This window comes from Anarhichas minor, unplaced genomic scaffold, assembly GCF_050575085.1.
Source record: "Anarhichas minor isolate MPS153535 unplaced genomic scaffold, ASM5057508v1 ptg000010l, whole genome shotgun sequence".
In the NCBI taxonomy this organism is placed as follows: Eukaryota; Metazoa; Chordata; class Actinopteri; order Perciformes; family Anarhichadidae; genus Anarhichas; species Anarhichas minor.
In genome coordinates this window covers 19,195,594-19,206,355 of record NW_027466456.1, presented here as the reverse complement: position 1 = coordinate 19,206,355, position 10,762 = coordinate 19,195,594, and the positions used below count along the sequence as shown (strand labels likewise).

The 10,762-nt window shown below is 45.2% G+C and overlaps 1 protein-coding gene across 1 annotated transcript; it reads right to left on the bottom strand.

Annotated features, from left to right (window-relative positions):
- Positions 1 to 6,929: 6,929 nt before the first annotated feature.
- Positions 6,930 to 9,952, bottom strand: LOC142947060 (uncharacterized). The gene is made up of 3 exons (XM_076088708.1): positions 9,816 to 9,952; positions 7,868 to 9,323; positions 6,930 to 7,729 (listed from the first exon to the last, which is right to left on the bottom strand). Exons 1-3 carry the CDS (start codon positions 9,859 to 9,861, stop codon positions 7,480 to 7,482), a joined length of 1,752 nt encoding a protein of 583 aa, XP_075944823.1. The 5' UTR covers positions 9,862 to 9,952; the 3' UTR covers positions 6,930 to 7,479.
- Between the last annotated feature and the right edge of the window lie 810 nt (positions 9,953 to 10,762).

Genomic DNA, 10,762 nt, shown 5'->3' with positions numbered 1-10,762 from the left:
TGAGACTTGCAGCCAAGACATTAATTAAGGGAATACTTTTAATCCCAGTGGACAGGGAGGAAGTGGAGAAGTAGAGCGATGGTGCGTGCGAGCAATCAGAAGAATGTGGCTGCAGATAGAAGACCACAAAGAGGACGAGTGAAGGGAGAAAAGGGTGGAAAGTATTGAGAATAGCTTGTATGCGTGTGTGTGTGTTTACCTGGACATCAATGACCCCTTGTCAAGCACACACCCTAAAATTTGGAAGAGAGGATCACAGCAGGGGCAGTTTTGGCAGAGGAAGAGGAGCTTCCTCTGCATATATATATATATATATATATATATATATATATATATATATATATATATATATATATATATATATATATATATATATATATATATATATATATATATATATATATATATACTATAAATAGAGACTTAAAGATTTGAAGCATTTTGCATTCGGCTTGTGTGAGAAGGGCTATTTTATCACCCGACATGTCTGCCGCTCTTAGGAGAAACAGTTTGAGTTCTCAATGTTGAAGAATATTTAAAAAAAACTTTTTTTTCCCTTCGACCAATCAGATGAAAACAGGCGGAACCAGAATTGTTGGAGGCAAGTAAAATGTTTCTGCTGGGCCAACAGAAGGTATCAGGCATGGAACATTAAAACAGATTTTGGCTACATGGCTTTTCTGTTCAAAGCATGCTCTCAATGTCTCTATAACATCAACTATCCATGACAAAATATTCTAAAGTTATGGAGAAAAACATCCTTGTTCTGCTTTATGAGGGCTGTGTGGGTGTGGTCTGGTAAGACTTGATTGACAGTGGTATAATGAAACAGATGACATCACCTGTTTTTCCCCCAACTGAGCCCCCCCCCCCACACTTCAAACCAGCGAGAATGGCAAGAAAACTATGTTATCCACAAACCTCCCCTATGGGATAAAAACCAAACTGTCAGAAACGTGTGTTGATGTAAGATATAACAAAGATGTAACAATATCAGTGAGAAAATATACTAACTTAATTGAGCTTTTCACAGCCTTTAAAATGTCTACAAGTGTCCCATTAGACAGCTGGAATGAAAGCACCATCCAAAAAGATAGTTCTGTCGACTCATTTAGATGAATCCACAGTTCCACTCTGGCTCCGTAAAGCTATAATATAGCTGTCCTTAAGTCCAACCCTTAAAAGAGATTGTGTTACGCTATTAAACTAAAACAATTTATAAACCTCCTAGAAATCCCCAACAAGACCCTGAAGTCATAAACCCCTCATGTCAACAGCAGTGCCCGGTGCCCAGATAACCCTGCCCTGGTCATAATGAGCAAACCCCCTCACCAGTCATACAGTCCCTGCACTATCATGTGTCCATGTGCCTGTGTGCGTGTGTGTGTGTGTGTGTGCATGTGCCTGTGTGCGTGTGTGTGTGTGTGGGGGGGGGGGGCATAATTAACATGCCAAGCGCTCCTCAGACTCTGCTCGTCTTCCCACGTAAACGGCAAACACCCAATGATCATTATGGTAACACGCCAGTGTGCACAGACATATGGGGGGAGCTGGGGGGGGGGGGGGGGGTAGGGGGCAGATCGGGTTATTGTCATAGGGTCGGGAGTACAGCAGGGTGGGCGGCGATACCAGCTGACAAAAGGTGAAGATTTATGGATTAGTTGCTCCTAATGGCCTCCTACCCCACCCCCCCCCCCCCCCCCCCCCCGTTAGAACACACAGGCTTTATGCAACACGACGAGTCCAAAGGGACAGATACACATTCATAAATAGAATTTGATTCGATTTTGCTCCATGACTGTTGTGTGTTATTTATTCAACAATCATTAAAGTCTACAAAACACTGAACTCTTCAGTCTGTAGGCAGAAGGCACCATCATGAGGAATTGTGCACGGTCTCTTTAAATACTGGAATGTTTTTATTCACATCCCTATAGCTAACACCCCCCCCCCCCCCAAGCCATTTACCAATAAATGACACTAGCGTTGCCCGTCATGTGTTCTCAAATCATGAGTCAGGCTCGGCCTGCGTCCTGTTAGCTTTCTAATTTATTCAGACAGCGCTGGCACATGGGCCACTCCTCTGGAGACCAAGAAAACATTTACCTCCTTAACTGGGTACGAGTCACAGTTATCTCAGGCTGAAGGTTATGGACTCAATAGTATTGATAACAGATTTCAACACATGCCGCCGCCCCCCCCCCCCAAAGATGGTAAATGTCAATCTGAGCTAATCTTGGACTTCCATCAAAACAACACGGAGGACTGTAGCAACATCTTTAACCATAAGTCTGGCTTCTTAAAGGAAACGTGACGTTTTCTACTTTTTCAGCAGAAGTTAGCTCGTCATTTGACCGAGTGTTTGGTGTGTTCGGGAGTCTTTGTGTGTCGTCGAGGCCAGCGAGCTTTCAAATGAGTCTGGTCTTTAATTATGGCCAGTTGACAGTTTGATGAGAGCGCGTGGATGGAGGTTGGGGGGGGGGGGGTCTATGTGGACATACTGTAGGTACAGGGCTCTGATCACTGGCCTCCCAGGGTCCTGAGAGGTTAATCAAAATGCCAAATGTTACTTTGCACCGCGGCGGAGAGCTATACTGAGAGCGTCCTGCACAAGACACCATCCGACATGAGAAACTGAATCATTCACGCAACCGAATAGCCGTACCGTTTATAGCAGGCACGGAGACATGAACGCATGCAAAGGTTGGAGCTACTTTTTCCGACTTAAAAAGGGACAAAACGTACACATAAAACAATTTAAAAAACTCTTCTACTCTGTGTGTGCAGTGGCAACAGCAGTTTCTGCCTTAATCATTATGGTAACGGCCTAATTCTGGATGCGGTGTTCGTTGAATGTGTGTGGGCGCATGTGTCCTGCAGAGCGTGTGTGTGTGTGAGTGTGAGTGAGAGAGAGAGACAAATGGTGACAGATATAAAGAGAGAGGAAGAGAATGAACGCCACAGACAGAGACACAGACAGAAAGGGAGGACGGGGGTCCACCTGTTTGACACAGAGAGCCTGAGAAAGTGCAGAGGAATGAGCAGAATGCCAGTGTGTGCGTGTGTCCATTAGGTTAAGGTCCACACAGTGCAAATGTGTGTGTGTGTCATCCAACTGATAATACTATGAGAGCACTGGAGAATGGCATTCAGAGAACGGTATGCAGAAAAGCAGCTGATGGGAGAATCATACATGTCACGCACACACACAGACTTTTAAAATCATTTGGCCAATAAAAAGTTCTGAGAAAGATGATCATACACACACACGTTAGATATAGAGTGACACTTCCAGTATGGCAACACCAACTGTGTGCTGTGATGTCCAAACAAACAGTGAGTTAATGTCCAAAGGTCCCCTATAAGCTGCTTCTCTCTCTGTGTCTGTGTGTGTGTGTGTCTGTGTGTGTGTGTGTGTGTGTGAGACGAGAGCGTGGTGTGAAGGAAAAGTGGGAGAAACTGGAGCAAGTGTGAACCAGAGAGTGATGCAAAGAAACAAACAAAAATAAATAAGCGTACGTCGTGCCAAGCTCAAGTCAAAAAAGGACAGACTGGTGCAGTGCCATTTGGTGATTCATAAACTGAAATGGGAATCATATTCACAAAAAGTAACGGCATAAACGTTTGCTATTCTCTTACTTCCTGGACATTAACATTGTGATACACTGTGTACCCACTAAGAGAGGACCGACACAAGACACGTTTGTTTATTTTATCTGAAAGTCTTAAAATAAAATGCACTCGTCTGAATTTTTGAATTCCTTGAACCAATCAAAATCGTCATGGGCGGACCTAAACTACACTTAAGTCAGCGGTGCATGTAGAAAATGGCCAGATGGGTATTCAATTTTAGGAATATTTTGAACATGAACAGTAAACTCCTGCTGTATCCCAATTAGATCGCTGACGTATTTTTGATTTCAACCTTTGGGAGCGAATGTTAAAAAAAAAAAAAATTAATAACAATAATAAAAATAGCGCTGCTCTGTCTGAAGCGTTTAAGTGCACCAATGCTGGGAAATAGAGCAGTGGTTTATCCTGATGAGTGCGTGCGCAACAACTAGCACAACGACACTGAAAGGCATGGATGCATGTGTTTTGATGCTTCATTTAGAGAACCTGCAATCAGCGAAATTACATCCAAATGGAGGGTTTGATCTGTGTTTGCGTGTGTCGTGCATACAGCAGTGCGTATATGCATATCAACCGGAGAAAGTGGAAAAGGTCAGAGAGAGCCGGACCCCGATGCAGAGCAGCTCATGTGATTTATGGGGTAAATAAATGGGATCACTGTAGGCACGGTAACAGGATCCCTGAAGGAGGAGGGAGGATTAGTCTGCGGTGGTAATGCGCTCCATGGTATTCTGTTGGGGGGGGGGGGGGGGTCAGCATGTTGGTAAGCTGCCACTGTAAGAGAGCCACTCCTACTACAACACACAAACAATCTGACAAGTGTGTGTGTGCGCGTGCGTGTTTTATGACTTACACAAACTGAGCAATAAAACTAGAGTAGCCAATGGATACATGCACGTCTAAGTAGGAACTCCAGAGGAGGAACCGAGAGTTTAGGGGCCTGAATTGGTGACGGCGTGCCGCTGCAGGTACCTGAGAGAAGTCCTGTTTTACAGCTACAGTTGGGAACTTTAGTGAACGCAACTTGTCGTCATATGTGCTCAAAATGTCACTGTATCCTGACAGTAGTACGGGAGACCGGTTCCTCTGCCTCCCCCTAGAGATCCTAATGGCACTTGCAAAGATTCCACCGGGCCGTCATGTTACTGGTTACCGGCGTTGTTTGAGTTTTATTTCCAAAGTCATGTGATGTCAGTTTCATATTTAAGTGTCTTTTGAAGAAAGAAAAGGTGTAGATCCACCTGTAGGTGCTGCTAATCCCTGCAGAGTTATTGTATGATGGGTTTATTTTTTGCTACATTAACTCTTTACATTTTTTTTTTTTCTTACTGAAAGTACTTTTTACATTCAGATGAACTCGCATGACATTTCGGTTCAGACCAAGAACAAGATTATACAGAAAATGCCTGCAGTCTGCAAAGGGATTCGCACTGCCGGGCTTAAAAAGTCACAAGGCATATTAGCAGAACGGTGAAGACAGCCACGGAGAGAGAGAGAGAGAGAGAGAGAGAGAGAGAGAGAGAGAGAAAAAAAAAAAAAAAGACTGGATGAGAGATGGTGAGGGAGGAAAGAAACCGGAGCGAGATAGAGACCTAAAACGCTCCAGGAGCCCGTCGCATGGGGCCCGAAGCCACACGGCTCAGCACTCTTCCTCTCTGTGTTCTGTCCGCTGCTGACATTTATCTGCTTTATTAGATTATCTGGGCTACATGGCTGTCTACACACACACACACACACACACACACACACACACACACACACACACACACACACACACACACACACACACACACACACACACACACACACACACACACACACACACACACACACACACACACACACACACACACACACACACACACACCTCTAGATTCATTACAGCGCTAACTGCTTACTTAGGTTTATGCCCTCTTTAAATTAAACCACAGATAACCGAGCGACTCTGAAAACTCCTGCGCCCCTAACGCGGAGAGGAGAGGCTCAAGCCGGCCATTGAGGAGGAAATTAAGAAACACTGTTTGCGAGCATATTATCATGCATGTGTGAGTGGTCATAAGGTTGGTTTTCTATAGGGACTCTGCTTCCCGTCATTAGTAATTCAATTTGCTCTTTATTAGCAGCTCTTATCGGAGGCACAGACGGCCACGAGCAGCTTTCATCACTCCATTTTCCTCTGCACTCACCCCTGCTCCACCTTTCCCGCGCCTCTGATTCGGAGTCCCCCCCGTCTTTAGTTAGAGACGCTTGTGTTCCTGCTGCGGGCCATTCAGGGTCCCCCCCCAAAAAATGTTAAAAGCATGAGGAGAAATGATGACGGGGGAGGGGGAAGAGGACGTAGGTGGTGTGAGAGAGGACACATGGAAAAAAACTTAAAGAAGCAGAAAAAGAGAGGCGGACTGATGGACGCAGAGCCATTGGGACGAATAAAGCCTAATGTTAATACTGATGGCTTTTCTAATGTCTTCTGACTTCATTGAGTGTGGGAGATTACCCCAAGATGGGCACGAGGCGTGTAGGGTACACGCAGAATGACCGGAGGGTTGGAGGGGCAAGAGGGAGGGAGGAGGGGGAGGGGGGGCTGTAAAAAAAACAATGATTGCTTTCCATCAGGTTAGGCCTATATTCTACAGTTCGTTAAAACAATCCAATTTGCAAAAGGATAATTATGCATTAGCTCCTCTTTTTATCTACTGGAGGGCGAGCGGTGCCGGGGCTTGATAGCAGCGGCGCTGCCTGCCTCCACCTCCGCAAATTACCCGCTATCGGCACTTGTTCGCCATCAAGGCTGAATTGGGCAATCAATTAACCTCCTCCCTCCTCCCCCACTTAGAGCCTCCCTACTGACAGCCAGCAACACAAAGCCCACTCAAGGAGCACATGGATGTTAGCTTCTGCCCTCTACTGGAGACAGCTGCAACAGCAGATGTCAAGAGACGCTTTCTCCCAATTCCATACTACATACCAGTTATGTGGTGCGCTCACACTGGAAACAAAAATAAAGTATTCTAATGAAAAAAAATTCGGTATGCAGGAATCAAAATCTCAGGTTGATTGAATGGTCAGCACGTGCACTACATTGTTTCCTATTAGAACAACATTGTAAAATAGTGATTTCTCGTGAACTGACTAAAACAATGTACTACGACAATAAGCAGTGGTACAAACGATACTCTAGTATGTAGTGCGATAACACTGGGGCACAAGTTGTGCAGAAACTGACACAAGAACTGAAGGGAGACAATTAAGTCAACACGTCTCACGCGTCTCACGCGTCTCACGCGTCTCACGCTGTTAGCGTGAGACGCGATGATGTTTTGACGGTGGCAGACGTAAAGAGGTTGACAGAGAGAGTTGCAGCAAAGATATTTAACGTCTGTATGGACGGTGAGAGACAGAAAACGGTGCCCTCTGAGGGTTCAATGTGTGAGGATGCCAAGGCCGATCAGTGAGTCTGTGTTTTCTTTAGGTTGTCAGAGCCTAATGCAAAATCACACACAAACAGATAAACATCTATATCTATATAGATATAGATATATTATTTGCGACTCATTTGGTTGTGACTTGAGAACTTGAGTGCCTGATGGACAGTTAAAACAAGTTGTCATAGCACCACCAGATGGTCATACGGTGTAGTTCTTATGGACAGAGCAGTGGGGTTCAGCTGTGTGGTTGCTCAGATCCACGTGCTTGTAAGTGAGGAAGAGTATAAAAAAATGTGATTCGTCAGAAATAACTACAAGGTTCCATCATTTCTACTATAAGCCAGTTAGACTAGGCGGGTTAGATATGTTCTCTCTTAACCGCGTAACGGTATTTTCCCCGGATGAGCATTAGGTTGACAGCTCATTCAGAGCCCTCAGTCGTGGTAAACTCGAGAGAGAAGAACTGTGTACAGAATACATGCTCTTCATGAAGTGCTGTCTGAAGTGTGAGCTTCTTACTTGTCCTCGATGAGGTGGGAGAAAGACGCCTCAGCTTGTGTCGGCCAAAAGACACCAGCTCCCTGGAGGGTGTCCTCCTCGCTCCGGCGGGACTCCTGCTCGAGCTGTGCATGCGGCCCCGCGGGGAGTACTTCATCTCTGACCCGCTTCCACTGTGGTCACAGGACAGACGGCAGAGGAGAACAGTGCAATGAGTAACACACCAGAAACTGCTATTTAACAAATGACATTGAGAAAAATCTATTCAATGAAAGTATTCTGCAGGTCATGTCCAGGTTTCCAATACGTACCCAGTAGGAGACTTCCTGATGATTTTCATCCTGCTGCGGAGCTTGAACCCAGCGGGGGAGGAGGGCGGCATCAGGTAGGTACGTGGGGAACGTTGGTTTACGGATGGGGAAACTCCTTTCACTCCTTTGTTGCTTCTCTCTGACGTCCAGTGGAAGGCAGACCTACGACGGGCAACCGTGGCCCCTCCTATCGCTGCCCCAGAGGTACTCTGACCTCCAGCCTTCCAGCGGTACCGGCTAACCGGTGAGGAGCTGGTCGAGGAACCCGCGGCTCCATTTTTCATCTTGTCTTCTGCTCGGAGTTTCTTGGGAACCTCTCCCTTCTCCAGAGCTCTTTGGGAAAGGGTCAGGGCTTTGGGCGATATGGACTTTCGAGGTATTTTAGCTTGGGCTCCAGCGCAGATGGAGACCCATCTGTACTTGGAGGTCTTGGGGGCTGCATTGAGTGGGCTTAGCTTCCGAGGGAACTTCTTGCTGGGCGTTCTCTTCCCTGTGAATAAAGGGGAGCTTCCACTGGCAACTCCAGCTTTGGAGACTGAAGTCAGGGCAACAGCCACAGCTTTGCCTGTGGGTGAGGAACTGGAGCTGGCTTGTTTCTGGCTCTTTACCCAAGTGAACTTCGATTTCTTCAAAAAAGAAGCATCGACTTGGCCCTGGCTGGCGGGAGATGCGGGGTCGATGGAATGTTTTGATACATTAGGCAGAGCAGCGAGAGGTGGGACGGTGTTAGCATTGGAAACTGCTGGAGTTGTCTTCGTAACAGTTGGTTTGGTCTCGGTGCTGGTCACGCATGTCTTGGTAGGTTTGATCCGCGCTTGAGGGATGCTCTGCAAACTGGTCGAGGCGTTGTCCTTAACCGAGGATGCCACTTCTGAAGAACTACCGACTTTCTTTTCTGGCAGCACCACATGCCTGCTTTCAGTCCTCTCCTGCAGACCTGGAGTCTGTCTGTGCATCGTTTCGCATTGCTCACTAGTGCCCGTTGATCTTGAACATCCTGTTCCGTCTTCATGCAGAGACACAGCTGCTCCGGTTTTTCTGAGAGTATCCGTGTTTCTTTTCTCAGGTGCGACTCCCCCTGTGATACTGTTCATAGGTCGCTCTCCCTTTTGTTGAGGGATCCCTGATGATAAGGTGGCAGTCACGATTCTTTGCCCCTCCTCTCCTCTGCTGTGGCTGGGCAGTGAGGTGATGTGAGGTGCACGGTGGGAACCGGACTGATGTACAGTAGAGGAAGCTGAAGCCGAGGGATGTGGGTTCTTGTTGCTCAGCGAGTACGTTTTCCTCCAACTTCCACTGCTCTGAGGAGCGTACAGTCCCCCTCTGGAGCTGTGAGGATGGACCACAGATGTGCTGTGGCCTCTGCCTCTGGCTGACGTTGGAGCTTCCGGATGACTCCACTCGTCTCTTGCAAACGGGGTGTCGCCATGGACACTCTTGTGCGTATTGATGAGATCTGGTGATTTGAAAATAGGAGTTATTTAGTTGCACCATCGCACCAAGAGTGATGAACAAGAATAAGGGAATATAATCCATGTAAGAGTAAATTTAGCCAACACAACCTATTCCTCAGTTTCATGTAGACGGATGTGGATGAGTTTAAAGATGAAAGGAATTCCGCACATGCTGCCAAAGTTTGGCATAAACAGCGACTTAGTTATTCACTTACAATGAAAATTAAATAGAATATATTACCTAACTAACACTACGTATCTCTAAATGCAGTACGTTAAGGGTGACGTTAGCTAGATAAAGGCGCCAACGCCTCTTCTCAGACATGTGCGAGTTTAAGCTGAAGGCAAAGCTAAGTTATTTTTTTTAAATACGTTAACGTTACTTCAAAACGCACCACAGCGACACGACCACCATGAATTTAAAAGGCGCAACAAATCAAAAAACACCCGCTTCCTACAAAACAATCCAAAAGAGAGTGTATATGGAGATTTACTTTGCAGAAGTTCAATTTGCCTCTTCAGCGCTTCTCTCTCCTCCATGTTTACAACCGAAACGTGTCGTCATCGGACTGCGACGGAATAGGCCTTTGCGGATGATGTATATTTCACCGTCCAATCACAGAACGCGGTTCATGTGAAAGGGATCTTACACTCCTCAGTTTTGCCTTGCAGGTGGGCATTTTATTGGCGGAAAAATGTCGTATAATATGTTAATGTTAATTGACAATTCATATTAGTTACAGCAACAAGACAATATTAAGTAAACAATCATCAATAATTAGGTGTAAGATATTAGTAACAAAGACAAGAAATTATGAAATAAATAATCGTCAATGATTAGCAACAAAAAAGAGAGTATCTTGTAATCAAAATAATATTTTTTTTAATTGTAAAATTACGTATTTTTTGTTGAGCTCATGTTTATTGACACAACTGATTTCCAAAGTTTGTCAATCAAAACACCCATAAAAAAAAGTATATATGTTTGGATTTTTTTGTTTTTTTAGCATTTACACTCAAGTCTCTTCAGTTTTACAGAGAGTTTTGCTCCGTCACTAGCCTATGCTGGAATTTAAAGTGTTTAATGTCCTTCATCAAGATAATCTACAGAACTTAGTTTCAGCTCCTCTTTGCCTCAAAACTGTATTAATTTCAGTCTGTGGATTGTCAATGGGGCGATTGTTTCTGAGAAGACAATTGCTGTTGTGTAATAGTGTACGTGCAACGAAGAAAATAATTCTCCTCCACTCTATTGGGGTCCTGCAGAAATCACAGTGAAAGATATCTGAACCAAACCAAAACTATCTGTATGGATGGATACTAGAAAGCTGAAACTTTTGCTTACGTTTGAAAGAGCTGTTCTGATAACCAGTCAAGGCAGTAATTATTATGAAAATACCATTACAAACATAACACAATGATGCTGGTAGACAATGTTAAG